The sequence below is a fragment of the Sturnus vulgaris genome, chromosome 1 (genome assembly GCF_052056855.1).
Source record: "Sturnus vulgaris isolate bStuVul1 chromosome 1, bStuVul1.hap1, whole genome shotgun sequence".
Lineage (NCBI taxonomy): Eukaryota > Metazoa > Chordata > Aves > Passeriformes > Sturnidae > Sturnus > Sturnus vulgaris.
In genome coordinates this window covers 136,563,279-136,585,293 of record NC_142243.1, presented here as the reverse complement: position 1 = coordinate 136,585,293, position 22,015 = coordinate 136,563,279, and the positions used below count along the sequence as shown (strand labels likewise).

At 38.9% G+C, this 22,015-nt stretch overlaps 1 protein-coding gene across 1 annotated transcript; it reads right to left on the bottom strand.

The window, feature by feature from the left end:
• Positions 1 to 1,273: 1,273 nt before the first annotated feature.
• On the bottom strand, positions 1,274 to 20,198 carry ATP6V1C1 (ATPase H+ transporting V1 subunit C1). The gene is made up of 13 exons (XM_014879366.2): positions 20,069 to 20,198; positions 16,771 to 16,953; positions 14,646 to 14,713; positions 13,434 to 13,519; positions 12,652 to 12,746; positions 8,901 to 8,992; positions 7,723 to 7,821; positions 6,323 to 6,391; positions 4,915 to 5,007; positions 4,733 to 4,826; positions 4,107 to 4,204; positions 2,851 to 2,977; positions 1,274 to 1,933 (listed from the first exon to the last, which is right to left on the bottom strand). The coding sequence occupies exons 2-13, from the start codon at positions 16,900 to 16,902 to the stop codon at positions 1,838 to 1,840; spliced, it is 1,149 nt and encodes a 382-aa protein (XP_014734852.1). The 5' UTR covers positions 16,903 to 16,953; positions 20,069 to 20,198; the 3' UTR covers positions 1,274 to 1,837.
• Positions 20,199 to 22,015: the final 1,817 nt, after the last annotated feature.

The following is a 22,015-nucleotide window of genomic DNA, read 5'->3' as shown; positions in this document are numbered from 1 at the left end:
GCTGATTGAGCAGGCATCAGTATCTTGAACAGGGTCAAACACACAGCAAAGCATTTCATACAGTACTTACTGGAAACCTCAGCTCTTACCTGCACTTGTAGAACGGCTTTGAAAACAAAATCCAAAGAGAACTAAGGTGAAGAACAGAGACAACAGTTTAGCCTGATTCCTCCTGTGATTAGAGCCAGGACAAAAAATTCCTCTTTAAGCAGTGTATGTGTTACAGTGGGCTCAGAACCAAGAAGATGACCTTTGTGTATGGCAGTAATAAAAGCCAGTGGAAGAGGCAGAGATGGGTGATAAAAGGGAACCTCTTCCACTTGGGCACACTTTAACAACCTAGACAACACAGTAAACAGCTGTCATCTTCTGTAAGGAAATGACAAGTGGGAGAAGCAGAAATGTAACCACAACAGGACACCTGATCTCACTATTTCCCTTTTTGTCTATAGAAATAGGAAGAAAAACAAATATAAATTTACACAGCTAATTTTAGAGATGTCAAACTCCATCAAAATCAGTAGATGCAACTCCTGCATTCAAAAGCTGGACTTCCCATTTAATAATTAGAGATATCAATATATAGGCTTACAAAGATAGCCAATTCCTCAAAGGTGCTGATTAGAGATCCCACAGCTGATCCCAAAGCTCTGAATTACTGGAAACACAGTACTGATATTTTCAGTTAGGGACTAAATGAGAAAACAGTGGTTACAGTACATCAAGTACTAATTTGGCAAATCAGCACTCCTCCAGTCTCACTCTTGATTCAAGTCAGTTTTAAACAGTACTGCAGCTTTTACAGCATATTTAGCTACCCAGACAGGTAGAATACTTGTAATAGCTGTTACTGAAATAACTCCTCTCCATCTACATTAAAAGGAAGCCATCATATTCCCTGTGTGGTACAACAGATGTTGCAAAAAAAGGGTGAACATCTAATAGCACAGCATTCAAAGCCATAAAACAGTCTCAAGCTTCAACTAACTGAAAAGAACAAAGAATTATCAAAATCCTAGCTCAGTCTAGCTTGTTATTATCCCAGTTTGTCATCATCTTCCCGACAATTGTCTCACATATTTTCTTTAGTCACAAAGATATAAACTTGAAAAACATTCATACATATGTGTGGTGGCCAAACAACATACTGCAGCACTTCTCCACAAAGCAAAATTAATTCCTGCATCCCTTAAAAGTGCTTGTGCTGAAGTGAATTGCATTTCTGTACCAGTCCCATGCAGGATGCAGCACTATTAAAGACTTAACACATTGCTTCAGTTTAGACACAAGTATCTGCAATTTTATGTGGTACAAGAAAGTGACACATTTGCACAGGTAAGTTTATTTTCCCTGTGTTTACAGTGCATCAATTGTAATTTTAAACCATTCAGAAAGCACGATTTCATACCAATTTTACATACTTTACATCACAGTTCAACAATGTTAACACAGTTGTATCTACTAAATCAAACGAACAAAATGGCCATGAACATTTACACTAGTCTTCTGTAAACAAGTTTTTTTTTATAAACAACAGTAGATGGAATTAACACAGACCACCATATGAAAGAGGGATAAGCTTTTCCTTAAATAAATCACTCTGTTTATAAATACTTCAATTCTCTCAATATACATTTACAGACATAGTCGATTAAAAGCTGGTTACCTACACTGTTCTTTAAAAAGAAAATGTCTAGAGATGGACCACGGTGTATTCAATTCACCTAACATAAGAAGCAAGCATATAATTAGTAGAATGTTAAAAGTATTATTATACTTCAACCTCACTTCTGTTTGTTTACATCAACACTGAGAAGATTGTCATGTTAGGGAACTTTTACTTGAATTCCAGCAAATTACAATCGATCTTGTAGTACACATATGGGTAGTACTCCTGTTGGCTGAGGTTTAAACCTGGAATATCCATAGTTGCCTGCAAATAAAGTTTTGAAACCAGTTATAATCTTACAATTCAGACTCCTATTAAGAAGTAGATGAAACATTCATATGTTTCAGAAGCAAACAGACGAGGTAAGACTTCAAGCTTAAATTTTCATGCTCAAGTGACTGTTTAAATAGCAGGTAAAGTTACAACTTCGACAAACGACTAACAGTATCTTCCAAAAGTAAATACAAAGTGCTTTCTCACAATCTAAGTAGCTCTGTATCAATAATTCACATCCATTGCTATACTAAACACATCACATCATTACTACACTCAAACACTCTCAGTTTCTGATAAGAATGTTATAGGGTACTGAATGATCCAGAAAGTTACCTAAGTTCAGCATCTTTGATTTTTCACCTAAACTGTCTCACATCCTCTTTCCACAAAATGGCCTGGAAATGCATTACATTCAATATAATGTTAAGAATATTTTTTAGTTCAGCTAAACTCGTGGCATATTTAGTTAACCTTTAACTATGAAAATCATTGCTTTTCAAGACAAAGCAAATTAGTAGAATAAGCCTCCCAACAAACCAGTTTCTCACATGAAAATGAGACCTCTTTAGATGGAAAGGCTGATTCCATTTTGATAATGATTCAGCCTTCTTCACCAGAGGACTACTATGCTAACTTGCAGTCTGTATCTTTCCATCAGTAGTAGGAAAAAATGCAGTAAGAAGAAATTACATGTGCCTTTTGAACCAGACAGCTCTTCAAATATATTGGTTGCAACTTTAAATACCATCTGCCTTGCAAAAGTGTAAAACAGAAGCAGCATTTTTTAAGGAAAAATCCTCTGTACTGTGAGAAAATGAAGAATATGGAAAGGTATAGCCTTTTAATGATGCCAGTAGACTTTTTGCTTTGTTTAAACATATTAGGAGCAGTTAAAAAGTACTTACATCAATGATAGCTGCTGCACTGCTGTCAAGATGTTTGTATAAGTCATACAGAACTTCCCTCAGTTTCTTCATTGTTTTCTTATTAGGCTGAAGCAGCATTGCCTGGAAGTTAACTGGCAAACCATACCTGAGGAAGTCAAGTAGAAAACTATGGAAATGCTGAAATAAACCTTCTTTCATAAATCAAAGCAGAATTTTATTTTAAGAAAGAATCCTATTGCTGAAGAGGAAATTCTGCTCATTTCCACTTTTGCAAAACCATTCTGTGTCTACAATTCATAAGGCATCAAAAAAGTAGAACTTCAAGTTTAAAATAACAAAACAGAAGCCTAAATATTTTAAAATAATTTTAAATCCTTGAGTATTTAGTATAATTCTCAACATTACCGAGGAGTCAGATTAAATTTTGAACACTATCAGTTTACTTTGCATATGAGACTTGGTGAACAATGTCATTTCTACTTAATCCTCCTTTCTAGGAGTATGGAAACAGCTGCCAACATTCCAATCAACTTCAGCTTTCTTCTTTGCTCAACTTTGGTCTTCACAATAAGCAGCATGAATGCAAGTTCATGTGATTTGTTTTTTCTCCTCTGCTTTTCTCCATTATGACAACTTATCCAAAAGGCTAAAAACACCTTGCCCTTTGCTGACCATGTTAGGAATGTCTTCAACTATAAAAAATAAAGGTCTTTCCTTTGCAGGAAAGCTATACAACTACAGCTGTACTTGACTAGTAACAATACTTGTGGATAGTATGAAGAAAAAAAGCATATAAATTTTCTAGTTGGAATATTGAGAGGTTTAATTCTGAAAAGTTCAGACTACAAAAGGCATGTTTTAAAGAAAAAGCCTACATTTCATGATGCCAAACTATGCTACTGAAAGCCCAAAAAGCTTTTATTCTGAACTATTTAAATTTTCCATTTAAATAGAAATGTAGTTAGTTCTTGTTACAAGCAGCTCATAAAGTAACCTAAAAACCAGCAAATAGGTCTCCCTGCTATGTACAGAGTATCTGTAACTCCTAAAGCAATGGTGAAGACTATCCAAGGGGAAGATACACAATTATCTACCTCAAATATGTCACAACTGCCAACAAGAGCTACTGCCACCAGCTATTCTTACTGCCCTACTTTTTGCTTCCTCCTTCCCAGAAGAGCAGCATTCATATGCTTCAGTTTGGTAAGCCCAAGCTAGATGTAAATTCTTACCAAGTCTAGGAAGAAAATCACTATTCAAATCTGCCTCATTACCTTAAAACAGATTCAACAAAAACACGTAACGCTTTCACATGAATCCATGCAATGAAAGCTTCACTGAAATTAACTTTCAGCCACCGAACCAGAGGTCCCTGTGAAAGAGAAGAGGGTTAAAATAACAAGCTATTCAAACATCAGAAAAAGACTCAGCCCATTATGCTTGTTTTAGCAGCTACTCAATATCTGTACCATGATAATAAAAGTCAAGTTAAAGACTGAGTTCACTATGGACATAATGGCTCAAGAGTGTTTTGATACAAAGTAAAGAGACATTTAATGAGACTTCCCATTGTCTCTTCAGTTCCCCATCTCAGTTGTCATGATCTAACTATATTAAAGATCCTTTTAGTAATATCTGATTACGTAATTCAAACACTTGTCCATTTTCAAACTTCAAACATTATGAGCTACAATACCAGCCCTTGGTTCAATGCAGTGAGGGACACTTGTGTTGCAGGAAATTCAATTATCCCAGAGCAGATTAGCTGGGTGGCAGGCTGGCTACATCATGTCATCCCTACAATGCCTTCTCTGAATCACAACTTCATGAAATTTTTATGCAGCAATAACAAGTCTTAGATGTCTCACATTTCTATAATGACCAGTTTATTAAGACTTACAAACTGCTTCTTCTTGTCAGTTGACAGTCTATTCATTTCTTCTTTATCGGCTTTCATCTCTTCTTCATTGTACTGGAAGTCACGGACCATAAATCTGCATTTGGAAGTGCATAAAATCAGAAGTGCCTATCTAGAGATCCTTCAAAGCATAAGAGACAGAATGCACACAAAATAAACCTTACTTGTATTCTCTGGCTTTGTGCTTGAAGTCATCCACTGCCTTCCTGAACAAGGTGACATTACAAAGGTAGCTGTCTTGGTCCTCAAAGAGTACACTACACAGAAAGAAAATAAACCAAGCGTCAGAATTAATCAGGTTCAAATCAGCACAGATCAGCCACACAGTACCACATGTACTTTACTGCTACAAGGCAAGACATAAATGTAGATAATTAAACAGGATTTAGCTCCCAAGTTAAGCACCTCATACAGAATGTAACTGACTGCTCTTAATTGCTCCCTTCATAAATGATGGCAGCTTACAGTTCACATTCAGAGACTTCATCATACAAAACCACTTCATACAATATTCATTGAAATTAAAAACTATTTAACAAAAAAAGCAACTGAAGCTGGTTTAGTACCGAAATGTTTGGACTACAGATTTATTAGAAATGTGTGTTTTAAAGAAAACTGAAATGGATATAAAATAGAAAAGTACACAAATTAAAAAGATACAGGTTGGCAAAATAAAATGTTTCTTAGGCTGCAAAGATGACCCCTAGATTTACTGTTTTATAATTAAAAATAATATTGTTTATTTTGAGGTTTTACCTTAGGGAAAGGAAAGCTTGAACAGATTTAGACTGTTCCTCAACATTATACTGTCTTCAACACAAGCATTATCCAACAGTTTAACAAGCTGCCTTTTCTTAAACTAGCCCTAGGCCATGGTTTCCCAATAATTAAGTAAGAACTACCAGCAGGTCTTCCAGATGTGAAGCTATCCAGGGCAAGTTCAGATTTTTTAACTGGCACAGAACAGGTAGTATCAGATTTGCCGGATCAAAACCTCAGTCTGTCAGTTAAAATTAACCACAAACCAATGCTTTGTGCTACATGTGGACTTTATCTTTGATGTGGTTACAAGGTTGCTAAAGTGGCTTTATCTTGCCCACCACAGCACCTAGCACCAGCTTGATACCAGGGACACAAAGAGACAAGCTACCCTTCTTTGTACACAACAAAACCATTCACGCTTCCTGTTCTCCATTCTTTGGAAGTTTTCGAAGAGTTCATACAACTTGTTTTAAGTCCTGTGAATACAGACCCAAAGCTTACAGGCCAGCAGCCAGCAGCGAGCATTTCCTGCTTATCTCCATCACATTCCAGCTAGAAGCTGAATATATCTGACCAGAACTAGACTAACTTTTCAATTCTCTTACTCTGCTCCCATAAGGTAAGTTTGATAATTTTGTTAACCCTAGAGTTCATTTGAATCTTTCCTCAATTATTTGATCAGATAAAGCTATAAAGCTAGACATATTGACAAGTTTTTGACCAATCTTTAAAATTCAAAGTCCTTCTAGATAAAGAACACTCCTGAAACACAGCACATGCAAATATGAGATTTAGCATTTAACAACTTACTTGCTGGAACGTGGTACAACCATTTCTGCTAGTGTTTCATACTGTTTAACCCAGTCATTGTAATTTAACCTAGAAAATACACAGGTTATTTTTATGTAGACTTTTAATCTGAGATGAATGGATCAAATTTTTTTCTTAAAGGTAAAAACATTTAATCATCACATCTTCCATCTCAGGTATAGGTTGTCAGAAAAAAACAAGACTCAAGAAACTCTCAGTTCTCCTCATGCTGTTTTTATAATTATTGATAAGTAAACTACAGTGATAGCAAAAGTAACATTTTCAGTCTCCATGTCAGTTTACAAGTGCAACTTTTTAAATCAAAGAACTATGAAATTAAATCATCATTAAGTACAGATCTCAGGGGACCAAATGGAATTTGGTTAACTGTTAAGGTTAATCAAAAATTCCTCATGCAATTCTGCTTTTTTGAGCAGAGGAATACTTCTTCCACAATAATAAACAATTTCCCTAGAGTCCTTCACTTGCCTGAAGAACTGGGAATTTTGGAAGCCCTGCCTTCCTGTAGCTGGTTGTGAAGATGTTCCACCCTTTCAACAGCAAAAACAAGTCAAAGAAAAATAACAGCTGAGATATTCTAACCATCTGCTTTCTGCTAAAGCCACCACAAAACTGTTTTTCCTTCACCAGAGTTTGACATGTGACAGACTCTAATGGTTCCCGTGGTAAAGAGAGCCAGTGGGCTTTTCATAAATTAGAAGCTTTCTTTGCTTGCAGCTCCAGAAAGACACTCAAGGGCCACTTTATCATTTTACAACAGTTTTGAGGGCATCTGTGTCACCACTTTCCTTGGCCAGGAGAAAACATGATGTTTCTATTGTTCAAACGCTTCAAATAAGAACAGCTTGTTCCCCCAGCAAGCCTTTGACACAACATAAGCAGGGTTCCAATGGCAGAGACTTAGGTAAGTAAAAAAAAAAAAAAAAAAAAAAATCAGTGTTCAGGCAATCTAAAAACATGCATAGCAAAGCAGTAAAGAGTTCACTCCCTAAGTGAAAGCTGGCATAGTCCTAAACAGGATAATTTAATAATTAAGCCTTCTAATGTAAAACAAGTCATGTTTTTACTCAGCACTTATTTTCATAAGGACACCATCTGGAACATGAGTAGTCATAGCAAACACTGGATAAGACATAAATCTAATCTCCAGTTTTTTCAAGAAATTCATGAGCACTCAGCAGTCTGTATGAAGAGTTTTTGTGAACAAAGGAACACAGGCACAGACATTCATCCCTCTTGAGCATCTTAACAGTTGTTTGCTCATCCAGGAAAGTCCCAAGTAAATTCAGATGTCATTCTTACAGTGTTATAGGGTTGTGAGATCTATTATTTGATTTATAGTTCTTATTGTATTCTGCTCTTAGGATGAATAAACTTACTTCGGCACAATCACTAATAATGTGACCAAATATTCTGAATCAAGTACAAAGTCCTCTTTCTTTACAATATCAGCCAGACTTCTGGTTAGCAAGCTTCCCCTGCAGAGAAACAAAGACAGCCAGAACAATTACATGTTTAAGAATTGAATTTGTCTGGATAACAGTTTCCAGTGCTTGACAATGTAGCATTCTCAAAAATACATTTTACCTAGACAATTTCTATTAGCAGAGCAAACAAAATGTCCTTATATGCATTTTATATCTCACTCTCCAAAGTCACTGAAATTTTTATCAGTAGCTCCACTGCTGTGCGTCATTTCCATATTCCAAATACGTCACACGCTTAAGCGGCCAACTTTTCTTTTTAAAGGTTATTTAGAACTGCAAGAACCATTAAAACCATTAACTGTGGACTCTAGTACACAGAACCTCAGAGTTATAACTAACCTAGTACAGATCAACGTACAGAACATCAAAAAAAAACTTTAAGCAGTGTATTTCTTCATCTAAAAGACCAAGAATGCTGAGAGGTTTAATGGTGTTCAGCTGACAAAGTGCCATGGCTTAGGACAGAACTTGTGTCTCATTCCTAAAACAGCTTGTCACGTATTGTCATTGGCATGACCCGTGGTTCTGAATCAGCCAGCAGGCTTGTGCCATTCACTGTAATGGCAGGGTTCAAGCACATTAATCAACCACATTTGCACAAAAGAACTATTGTACCTCAACTGTACTTCAGATAATCATCACATGTATGTGACAAGACAACACACAGTCCTTGTTTAATTTATTATCTGAGTGTACACAACAGCTGTCTCTGCTGGTAAATTCCAAGGGAAGAAAACCAGTTAAGCTGGAGTGAAGGAAAGACTTGCATATTTAGACAAGATACCTAAGTAGCAGGGTTACACACCACTAACAGCAAGTTCCTCTCAAAAGCTGCAGCAATTTATGCTATTTGTACATGCTTCTGTGATTTCTCAATTGTTTTTCAGTCACAAGTAAATTAATACCAACCAGACTGTTGGTAATAAATGTGCTTTTATGACAGCTGCTCTTCAAGATTGACAAAACACCTCAAAAATACATTAAGTTTGGAGCCAGTATCACTCCACATTTTACTAAGTTTCCGTGCTTAATGTTCCTGTGCTACATTAGCAAAAAATAATACAACTTACGCATTCTTTCTTTCCAGATTCTGAAGATTCCCTTTCAGATTATTGTATGCTGAGGCTCTTGCTTTTAGATCATTGTCAATCTGGTTCACTCCCTGGAAAATGAAAAGAAAAGAAACTATGTCTAAATAACTAGAATAGAACTTATGTTCAGCTTGCCCCTGCTGCTCAAGTAATCCTGGAGGATGGATTTGAGAAGAATGGCCTCATTAGCATGATTACCAAAAATGATTCATTCCCAGCTAGTTAACTTGGCAGTAAATGGAAAAATACAAGACAAACTAAGCATTTTAGTACATCTTAAACTGCCAATCATACTCTTACCGCCATGTAGCCTATCCAAGGAAGTGTTTTAAAATCAGTGCACTCAGTAACAGCTGGGTAACAAAGAACGTGGCACAGTGTTGGTCTGGCATTATAACGCTGCCTACTGCCTTCTTCACTGCCTCCTCACTTCAGTACCTGGAGGCACAAGCATGAAAAAATTCCCAGAGACAGGTTTCTGAACACTGTAAAGTGACTCTCCCTTTAGTTTGGACTTAGACCACTGGCAAAATATTTTGTTTGCATAAAACACTTCAGCTTGGAGATCCAGATATGATTTTGTTTTCACAAAATAAATCTCTCTTAAAAGCGAGTCATTTAATTCAATAGTGACCTTATTTATGGTCACACCTAAGTTAGATTGTCTGTAGCAGGAAGTTATAAAAAGCCTGAACATTCTGTTAGTTTCATGTGGCAACACACTAACAGCTTGCACCTTTACAGATACAGAAATCCTTTAAATACTCTGAAAATGACAAAATTAAACAGATGAGTACTTAAGGCTATTTAAACCCTTTGACTGATACAACTTCAGCAAAGTAACACGCAGAACATTTCAGCAGGGGTCACATAGGGCATACACCATCACGAAAGCTTTTTAATACTACAAGAAGTAACATCAGCACCTTTTTTTTACATCTAGAAGACATCATGAGGGGAAAATTAATCAGAAGATATTAAGCTAGTACCTTTGTGCATTTCAGCTCTTCCCCAGACTGACAACCCTCTGCCTTTTCCAAGATCAAGACTTTCAACAAGTCTAACTCAGCGTTATTAATGGCAAAACTAAAACCTTCAATACCAAATACTGCCTTTACAAACCAGCTCCATTCAGCATTTCCTAATTGACAATACTCTAATTGTTCTCATTTGCAGAGTCACTAGTCTGTTAAAAGATGACTGCTTAGACAAAAACCTGTTATAGCTGCACTGACTGAGTTTATTGTAAAAAACAACCTGCTTTGCTTCCTACTGAATGTTAAGAAAATACAGAACCACAAACCTCAATGCACAACAGAGCTCTTGAAAATAAATTTTTGTAAAATTACCAAATGAAGCAACAATACAAACTTCCTTCTGTGAGTAGAATTGATGAATAGTTCACAAAAGTCATTGCAAAAGGAGGCAGACTCACAGTATTGCTAAGGAAAGTGCCAGTCTAACTTACACAGAGGAATCCCAGATACTTAAACCACTTAGGTAGTCGTTGGCAGTACATGAGTGTGTTGTAGCCATACAGCTGAGCAGTTGCACTTCAATGCATGCCTGGGTTGCAGAAAAGGTGGGACTAGGGCACTAAAAACATTGAGGTTTTCTCCTTGCATAAGCCTGATGACTAATTTCAAATTCAAAGAATGACTTGATTAAGTGACAGCTCTCACATAGCACAGATGCCATCTCCAAAGTCTTCTGTACTGACACTGTGGTCACAAAACTTTTGAAAGTTAAAAGCTGAAAAAACCCAATGGATAGTGTCAGCAGATGTAATTTTATTTTAAATATTTCTAGCACTGCTGTAATTTCTTTTTCAACTGACAAACCCTCCATTGCAATTGCCATTACTCATTTTGACAGATATCAGAATCTGCTGCCTGAGTGAGTGAGGATGATATAAAACCACACAGGAAAGGTAGTAATTCATGACATGACAAGCTTTTCAAATTATTTAACATCAACATGTCAAGAGGCTTCACAGATTTTAATTAATGTAGCTCTATCAATTTTCCTGTATCTTCACTTTGGCACACAATTACATGAAGATTTTATCATTGTCAGGACTCTTTTCTGCCTTGGGACAAAACTGCTTCAAGTCCTGTGATGTCCTAGGGGTCATTTCTATAAGAGCATAAGACATCTTCAGTCATCTTCCTTCTCTACTTTATGGACACATACCTAAGGCTCACAGCTGAAAATATTTTATAAATTATTTGAAATCAGATTTATGACACAGGTGTCCTGAAGTTATCCCTACTGAATACAAACACATGAAGAGAAATGGAAACCCTCAACAGGATGACTCAGGCTGAACTCCAGCAGACCTGTTTCTCTACATTTACTATCCAACCTAATAGGTCGATGAGGTCTCTAAAGTAGACAAAGAATGTAAGACAGTTAAAGTTCAGGTTCTAGAGTACAACTTTGTTGAAGTAGATTATTTATCTAGCAAACTCCAGGACACAGAATAACATCCACTGAATCTTTGATCATTTTCAGTAAAGGGCATAGCTCTTCATGTCCGCTGTTTCCTTTTCAACAAATTTAATTTCTACAAAAACAAGTGCTGTACTATAATAGCTGTAAGAAGTTCAGTGCTTCATCTTGGTACTTTCCTCTGAAGAAGCAAATATTTTGTACTATTGTAATATATTAAGATTTTTATATCTGTGAGATATTTTTAATGTGCAAATCTTGAGATCTGTAAGACAGCCAGTCATCCTTCAACAAAAGGCCACACTGCAGATGTTTTCCAGGAATACTTACTAAATGTAATTTGTGAAATAAATTCAAGATATAGTGGTAGTCCCAAAGAAAATATAAAAAATGAAAGTACTAATTGCATTGCATTCTCAGTCAGCTTGGTAGCATATATTAAGATTTTGTCACCTCTGCAAAAAAAATTAATGTATGGTTTCAGGAATCTGCAGTTATGACTAAGCAAGTGTCCGACAGCACTTACCCCCATCCCAACTTCATTATAGTCCCTACACCATCCTTCACGAGAGACTACCTCTACAGGTACTCAGAACAGCCTCTTTTTTCCAAGTTATGTATTTCCAGTTAGTAACGCAAGCAGTTCCAAGAGCCAGTCTGCAGATTACAGGAAACAGGGAACGGGGGAAAAAACCAGCCTGAAGAGGCTGGGAAGATCTTAAAGCAAGGATTGCCTACAGAGAACACTCTCACTGTCTAAATCAGCCAGTCACTGCTGAGGTCCCTGTACAGGCTCACAATCAAGTACCCTCTGCATATGAAACATTTTGCCAAAGTAAAGACAAGGAAAACTCTCAAATGAGCTTTCTTTACATGTAACAATCAAGGCTTATTTCTTCCCTCACAACTGAGTGCCATGGCTTTCAGAATGTACAAAAGTTCCCTGGTTCAGTGCTAACAGCCCACAGATTTCAGAACATCAGACAAACAATATGCTAGTACAGCAAAACTGAAATGTAAACATCATTTCCTGGCTACTTATTTGTTAGCTCAGTGATCCTAGGAAACAAAAATTCAGCAAAGACAGCATGATGGCCTTTCAGTTAGCACTCTCCAAATCCTAGCCACATCTTAATCTATTTTTGTGGTTACTATCTGCTACAAAGTTCACTGTTATTGTTAGCTGACTAAAACAGACAAATTGCTTTGAGAGCAAGTTTTGTGCATAAATATTTCATGTTCAAATAGGGAAGTTGTTTTATAAAACAAGTTACCTTACCTTTGCAATAATTTCTGAAATATTCTTCAAGGATTGCTTGATTGGGTATTTGGCCATATCCCATTGGAACCTTGTTATATAGGTGACCAAGTCAACTAAAATTTTAAAGAACTTCGTTAAGATTGACAATAAAAAGACTACTATATTCTATGTAGAGCTGCTGTAACAGAAGAGAACTGTAACAGACTGGACCTTCCCATGGGTGGACTCTTCTGCTTAAAAAACTTGAAAATAAACAAATTGTAAATTATCCTTGACCTCTGCCTTCAGATATTAGTTTCTCCACTCTGTACAGTGTAAATGACATTTACTACCAAGTCAAGGATGGTTGGAGAACTACAGACAAGAGCAACTACTTTTTGCTCTGTTTGAAAAATGGGTGGGAGAAGGGAAGTTTATTGATGGCAAAAAAGGTATGAATGACTATGTCACTCACCTGAAGTGACAGGTTTGTACAGCTATCTACAGAAGACACTACTCCAAGCCCTTATCCACTATTACTAGCCTATCTTGCACCAATACAAGCTGTGATAATTCTATTAAATGGCTTTGAAAATAAAATACTGGTTCAGAGAAAAGTACAGCTCTGAAGTAAAATGCACACTGGCACCCCCAAGTCCTTCTCGGCAGGGCTGCTCTCAATCCATTCATTCCCCACCTGTATTGACACGGAGGGCTGCCCTGACCCAGGTGCAGCCCCCTTCCCTTCCTGGTACCTCAGTAAGTTTCAGCATCATTGCCTTCCCTTCTACAGTTTTAGGATATCAAGGTTAACACTTTACCTCCATTAGCCAGAAGATTCTCTTGAACTTTATCTTTACTGTCTTCTAGAACATCAGCCATATATTGAGCCACCTTCTTTACAACACTGAAAAACAAAAGATAAAGATATATAAACAAACAAACAAACAACCCCAACAAAACCCCAAACCTATTTGAGAAATACCATTCATAAAACTGATTCTAAATTCCCCAAGATTGGATCAAAAGTGACTGGATCGAGCAAGGATGATGACTGCTCTACATCCAAACTTTCTAAGAGCACAAGCTGGGCTCAGTATCTGAAGGCGACCAAGCTCTCAGAAGTATTCCACAACTTCATTTAAAATCTCTACTGTTGCTACTCCAGTTCTCAACAAGTAGAGGCTAGCTTCCTCGCATTAGTATTCACTTCAAGTGTAATGTCACTATATTGCAAGTTTTTTTAAAATCTGTTGTACTTGCAAAATTCTAACCTCCTTCTTGAAATAGATTGAGAGTTAGAAGTCAACAGTAATCCAAATTAAACACAAGGCAACCCTGACAATGCAATCTGACACTCAAAACCTGCCTTCCCAACTGAAAAGCCATGTATAATATTATTCACACGTGCCAGGCCAAATAGTTTCCTTTTCTATTATAAAACATCTAATTAAGATTTCTTTCCTTGAAAGAGATGGTGAAGATGGAGAAGATGGCTCCCTGAGTCCTGGTTATGTGAAATTCTGCTACTTTTGCTCAAAATCACTTTCAAAAGGCCATTAGTTTCTTCAGAATGAATAGGTTTTGCATTTTAATATTTATACTGTTTAAGCATTTCTATGGATTAGGAAATTACATGGTTACTTTCTCAAAGTGTGTCAACAGTACTCCTGCTAAAAGAGCAAGCTTTTACTTCATTTCATCACCACTTCCTGCACCTGTCAGTCTCAGTCCTTAACAATACTTCAGGACCCAGCACCACACAGCATTACTGTAGGGGGAGTCATCATCCATCAATGCATAATGTTCAACTATTCCATAAGAAGTTCAGATTATTTTTCTTTTTTTCAATAACAGATACTGTGAAAAACTGCATCTTAGCTTTCTTAAATCTTAGCTTCCTCACTGCCTGCAGAGGATCAAAAAAATACTGCTATAAAAAATGTTGAAAATAATCTGTGTATTATTAGGACTCAGCAAACCATCACATTATTATTCTAATACTTTGCATCCTAGTAAAAATAAACTTTTACCTCTCCACAAACGCATCCAGTTTAGCCAGCTCATCTGACAAACCAACCAAAACATCCAGTGTGCCAACCTAGAAGCAAAGATCAAAATACATTAGCAGATGTATATAAAGACAGAAAGATAAAACCAGCTAACCAGCTAGTAAAAGCTACACCTCACAGCAAGTATCTCTGCAGAACTACATAAAATGCTGGTCTCTAAGATTTCAGGTATCTTGATTTACCAAAGTCACACTGTGTTTCATTTGTTAGATATCCCTTCTCAAAGCACCACAGGATCAGATCTAACTCACTAATTTGGTGCTCAATTTCAGTTCTGCAATCTAGCCATCCAAAACACGTTGAAACAATGTCTACACTATGAATTTGCTGTATTTTTCACAAGGCAGTTGCTTCAGCATTTAATTCACTACTTTAGATCACATGTGAAGCTTCACTGATCAGGAATCTCACCACTGGAGGTAACCTGGACATTGACAAGTTTGATGATACAAGAGTACTGCAGCAGTCAGACCAACAAGAGTCTTGGGTAATAAAATATCTAGCTTGTCTACAAGCTTTCACTCTTCCTTTCCTTCTCCTCCAGAAAACGCTTTCTTCCTAATTTTGTGTACCTAGAGTACACATTTCTTGGTGAAATATTACAGGGCATAAATGAATCTTCCGTCTAGCCAAGACACTATTAATATTTAACATATTTGTAGCCTAGCATCTATTTTATATATATGTGACCACTCAAATTCGTATTATTCCTTTTCTGTTTAGCCTTGAAGCAAAAAGGAGGACAATTACTTAAGCAACATCACTGCCAAATGACTTTCCATGCCCCACAAGCAGAATAAGGAAGCTTATTTTCACTAGTCACTTATAAGCCTCAGGACAAGCAAGTGCTTAAGCAATAAGACTGCTTTTCAGTAGAGACTGAACCACTGTTTCAATGAGTTTTAACTAAAGGATCTCATTGCTTAAACAGTTTCACCAAGCCCACAGAGCGAGACGATTTCCCACTATAGACAAGGTATATTCAGCTTCTGCCCCTTTTAGGAAGCAGAGTAGAAGCAAAATGAATTGTTTCTAACCTTGATGGGCCCCAACAGTTTTCAGCAATAATTCCTCTAAATGCTCCAGGCATCCTACAGTTTGAAAGTCATCCTGACTCATGTCCAAGGATCTCCTGGGAGGAGACAGACATTTGTTCTAGTCCCTATTCTAACTCAGTCCAAATGTGAATACAAGTTAGGGCAGTTGGAAGATCTTAAAAGGCATACTGAAGCACTTTGTGCCCTGGGCTCATTCCTTAGCAGAGAGAAGAAAAAGGTATTCTGCCACCTGAACTTGATCCACTCTGTAGACAAAGACTGACGGCATTTCTTTGCTCAATTTTGTAAGATTTGATGAGCTTTCACTACATTAAAATGAGCTCCAAATTCTTGTTCAAGAAACAAGGCATCAGGAAAGATCTTTCTAAATGAATGCACTGGCTCATAACTTTTCCATATCCTGATGACTGTATTAAACCAAAATGAACTACTATCAGATTTTGTTACTGTTTGCTTCTCACTGAATAGTTCAAACAGGTTTTTTTTTCCATTTTCCACAACACATTGGCAGGTCACACTGGAATGCTCAGCCAGAGATAAACCACTGCTCTAATGGAAGAATGTTACTTCTGGACTGAGAAAAGGCAAAGCAGCTGTTTGGTCAATTCCTGTATTTTAATTTGAGCCCTTTCACTGTATCTCAGACAGAAAAGGAGCAGAAAATTCAGAAGGAAAAAAATTAAAATAATTTGACAAAACAGTCAAAGGAAACTTTCAATAATCAGTTCCCATTTTGCTTCTCCAAGTAACTGCTACCACTATGAGATCAAGACTACCACCCTCAAAAAAAAATGCTTTATTTGCTGAAAGAACACAGATTGCTGAGTCTTGAAAACTTACAGAGTGAACAACTAACTTAGAAATTCAGAAAAAAAGAAAACTATTGTCTGAATTATTTCTTAGATGCACACATAAACATCAAGAGAAGTCAGCTGTTCTCTCTAAAACGTCTGCAACTTTTAATCTAGAGAAACAAAGATGATTTAAAACAAACACACTTGTTAGGACATGACATGGGGTTTACATACCTTCAAGTCCGGAATATTGAACTTTGAATTGATAGAAAGATTGTTATGTTTTGTAGTTGCTGCATGTAGCTTCTCCCATGTCTGTTGACAGGTTTTTTCCCCAGGAGCAGAAATCAGCCAAAATTCTGTCATTTTTGTGCCTTTATCTTGATGTTTGTTGATTCTGAGGATAAAGGCAAGATGCTAGCAGAAGGGAAGCAAGGGAAAGAAGAAAAAAATATCTGCCATTAATACAGCAGTCAAAGCTTTGCCTGAAGAAAAACATTTCATTCCATATTACTACAATGCAGTTCCAGTCACTGTAAGAGATTTTACCAGGAGTATTCCGTGTTTTCAAACTCTCTTTTTTCCTATCTTCCAAATCACATTTACACAGCTGGAAAACCTTTTTAAATTGTCCATCCTGTACATTAAAGTGGGCTGAGTTTGCAACATTAGCACCTTTCAACTGTAATTTCACAGAAAGATAACAAGCAAACAATCTAACTGAAAATAAATTAAATAAAACAGGACCCAAATTATATTTTCACACTATATATATTTTCCAGTATTTGTACAACAGACATTTTCTGAAAACATCAGAGAAAAAATAAGAAAAACCAAACAAATTTCAACTCTGCCATACCTTTTCCAATTGCTTTTCACATTAGGACAGTGTTTTAAAGTAAATGTCTAAATTATTTAAATGCAATAAGATATAGTTTATTTTTTCAAGTAAAGAAGCTTCTCCTGGCAGCTAAAAATTTCAACAAAAATGAGAACACTTTCTAGTCTTCATATCTATTATCACTTCAGACTGTCAAATAAGATTAGGCATACTGGCATGAGCCAAGGAAGTGTTGGTACTAAATACGAATGATGTTGGTTTACTTTGCAGACAAGCTCAGGAAGTTAAAAGTATATATGTTCATTTTTGACTAAGAAGCAGAAACAGCTGGTTGAGTTACTGGATGTTTTTAATAAGGGAATGAAGAAAGAAATCAAAGTGTACCTTGAAAGAATCTAAATGTCAGATTTTGATATCTGCAATGTATTCTGTAGCAGCTTTGAATGAGTAGAGACTAACCTACATTTCACCAGCACAGACTACAGCACTCAAATTTTTTGAGAGAGAACAAATTAAATGTTGTATTTGTTAGAACTACTATGTGGTAGCAAACTTTGCCCAAAACAACACACACAGGTCCTTCATCTGTGTAGTCATTCTAGAGGTAGTAACTTATCAAGGGTGTTGAAATTCCAGGTAAGATAAAGGCCTGGTTGCTGATTCTTTTGCTCAGCTACTCAGGACGCCTAAAGCTGAAGCTTACCAGCGATTAAATGACTATCATGAAGCACAGCCTGGCATAGCAGCCATCCCCCTCGGACTTAAGGGGTCTTGTTTTCAGCAGGAGATGATGACACCCAGCTCCTGAGGCCCTTGACAGCATACACTCTGTGACACTGGCACTGCACCACCAGGCACAGCACAGCAGGGCCACAAACCCAAGCACAGACAATGCCAAGGCAGGTACAGGTAAACGAAAAATCAGAATATTCACAAGACACCAGACACACAACATCAGTTACCACTGTGCCACAGGGCTTCTTTACTTAGTGTCTACTAATTATCAATGATTTGGAATAAAACAAAATCTCCTCTTGTTCAGACTACTATGATGCATCATCTTCCTTAATGCGTGCTAGACTTAGTGCAGGAGAGGTTTTCCTACACCCCACTGAACTCTGGCCCTATAAAAGGCACAGCCATGTTTACAGCAAACTTCACCTCTCAAAGTGTTGAAGCTTTAAACTGCTTTTGTCTGGATTTGACTAGACTAGGACTAGAAAAAGTTGTGGAATACATGTTGGATAAACAAACTAGGTGGTGGCAGCAGCAACTTTCAAACACTTAAGTAAAAGAAGAGCAATAACACAGAAATCTAGAATCCTACTCAGCTGGACACAGGGAACATTGCATTCTCATGTTTTCCACAAACTTTCTAAAGAATATTTATAAAGTGTCCAGAAGTGGCACAAGAGGAACAGTTGTAGTTCCCATTAATCATTAAGTCACCAGACTTCCCTTCCTCCTACAACGTTTTTTTCTATGTGACTGGTTTTCCTGAAGCTCTGTTCCATTTCTAATAGTCATGGGAAGGAAGATTTTTTCCCATTTCTGGTAAAATTGAGGTATTATCAAATGCACATGAGGGAACAAAAAGCTTGGCAGAAGAGTTTTAAGTGTTTTACATGAAGAGGGTTGAAATCAGAACAATGGAGAATACCAAACAAGAAGTGAAGAAAGGAGAAGTGCTAGAGAATGGTTTGAAAAACAGATACAAATGCTGGTCAGACAAAAAATACATACAGACCAACTGTAAAATGAAAACCAAGCAAATTAAAGAAAAGAACCACTGGAAATACCAAGTGTTCAAAATAAAAGCTAGAATAAACAATAATAATGGGTAGCTTGTTCACACCATGTACCTCTATGACCAGGACTATTTTGTAATGTACACTGCTTCATCCCTACATTATAGGGAAAATGGATTTCCAAAGAAAAATCTTTCATGTAGATTACTACAACCGAAAATAAAACTTATAAACAAGTGTTTTCAGTGATGTACCCAGAAAAACATACAGTGATGTCAAAAGACAATCTCAACTACGGCATTGCACTTCTCAAAAAAAAAAAAACAAAAAAAACAGGGAAGCGGCAGAGGACAATTACTTCTATCTATCTCAATAGTAAATTTACTGACGCGACTTAGTACTAAATCTCCAAGGTGCCACTTCTTGAAGCTCGCTTTCAGAAATCACTTCAGCCCCCTGGCCTCCACGTTTCATAAACAGAAGCGGCCACAACGAGGAAGCCGGCGAGATTGTGCCGTGAGGAGTCCCCACGCCTGTGCGGGGGCGACCTGGGGCTGGCACCGGGAGCGGGGGGCGCTGCCCTCGCTCCCCACGGAGCCGCTGACCCGGATCACAGGGATTACATGTCAGTTCCCACAGCCCGGCAGCCGCCGGCTCGGGCTTCCCGGGCCGCGCTCTCCCTTCGCCCTCCCCGATGTAAACACCCCCCGCAGTGGCAGAGCGGCGGCCCCGCGGCCCGGCAGAGCCCCTGGGAGCCGCGGTACGGCCGTGCTCGGCCGCCGCAGCCTTTCATGCCAGGCCCCGCGCGGCCCGGCGACAGGGCAGGCCGTGCGCCGAGAGAGGCCGGGGCGCTGCGGTAGCCGCTCGGGGTAGCCCAGCCCTCGTCCTCCCTTCTTTCACTCCTTCCCTCCCCGTCCGCTGCCGGGCCCGGCCCCGCCGTTACCGTCACTGCTCCATCCCCGGCGCCGCCGCCCGCTCACCCGCCGGTGGGTCACGTGACCCGCGGTCAGCTGACGCCGCCGCAGCGCCGGGCACGAGGGGCGGGAGGCGGCGCTGTGACGCGGCGGCGCAGTGACTGCCGGGGGCGCCGGGGCCGCAGGTTCGAGGCTCGCACCGGCCTCATCACTGCTGTCCTGCGTACCCCGCTGCCGGGGCTCGCCCGAGTGTGCTGTCGGCACGGACACCTCAGGCCACCGGCTGCCTGAGGGCTCGGGTCACTTCTGATTAATCTGGGTTTGATTAGGGAATTGGTGTGAAAACCACATGTGGCTCAGGGCGGCCCCGTGTCAAGAAGGCATTGTACGATTCTGCCCTTAGGGGTGGTCGGGTTTGAAAGTGTGTGTTTGTTCTTGCTGCGGCCAGCAGATTTTCCTCAGATTACAGAAACATAGGGTCAAGGAAACATTTAGACTGGAAAAGTCCTGTAGGATCATCGAGTTCACCTCTACGTAGAACACCACCATTTAAACCAGACTGTGCCACTGAGTGCCACATCCAGCCTATCCTTAAGCACCTCTGGGGCTGTCGACTCCACCACCCCTCTGGGCATGGGCAAACTATTCCAGTGTTTAATCACTCCTCCAGTGAAGAAATTCCTCCTAATACCCAACCTAAACCTCCCCTGGCACAGCCTGGGGCGATGTCTTCTTGTGCTGTCACCTGTTGGCTGTGAGAAGAGCCCGACCCCCCCGGGTTCAGCCTCCTTTCAGCGCTGTCCGGAGCGCTCAGGTCACCCCCGAGCCTCCTTTGCTCCAGGCTGAGCGCCCCCAGCTCCCTCCGCTGCCCCGCACGGCGCTTGTGCTCCGGACCTTCCCAGCCCCGCTCTCCTGCTCCGGACACGCTCCAGCTCCTCACTGTCCTTCCTGAACTGAGGGCCCAGAACTGAGCCCACAACTCCAGATGAGTCCTCACGAGTGCCCAGTGCAGGGGAAAAGATCAGCTCTTGGAAAACACAGTGCTGGGAAACAGAGCGTACTTCAGGGATCACAGCTATGGGAACGTGCGCTGAAATGCTTCTCTGCTGTCAGTCTGCAGTGAAGGGCTTGGGAAAAGAGGAGGCTTGCAGGTGACAGTGGAAAAAACATGCACTTGAGAACAAACTACAGCTGTTTCATTTTGGCAGCTAACCCCATTTGTCTTAACTCAGAATAGAAATGCTGAGTGAAAAAGATCAGATTGTAAATTGCTCTATCGCTAGCTAACTTGTGTGAAACTGCCTGTCATTGTAATGCACAACATTATCTGAAGAAAGCAGAAACTGTACACAAAAGGCAACTATTTTGGTTTGCTGGTTTTAGGGAACCACATAGTTTGTTCCTATTTTTCTTAGGGTTTTGGTGTGGTTTGTTTTGGTTTTTTTTCCCCTTTCTCTACAGGCAAGATTTGGGGCCATTATACAGCTGTGGGTGGCTTGTGAGGAGCTGCAGCAGAGAGAAGGCACAAATGTGACCAGAGATATCAGAAAGGTGACTTCACACAGTTCCAACCCAGCAAAGAAGCAGAAGCTCCAAACTCTGCTTAGTCAAGTTCAAAGTGTGAATGTTGTTAAACAGCCCCTGATGTGACAGATCAGTCTTCCTTCAGCCATTTATATTGTCCTTCAGCCGCCAGAGACCGCTGAAAGTGTTCCCATTGCCGAACTGTCCACAGCCATTTAAAATGTTCTTACATGCTCCTACTGGTACAATTTTGTTAGAGAGGCTTTTCTCATATCAGTATAAAAAGACTTACCCTAAACTAACATGGTAAAACAGAAACTTGCCTACCTTAAAAGTGAGCAAACTTATTTTTAAATCTCAAATTAACAATTGCAGCAAGAAAAATTTCTGAATGGATACATTATTAAGTTTTCAATGAAAAATCCTATAAAATTTCACAATAGGCACATTTT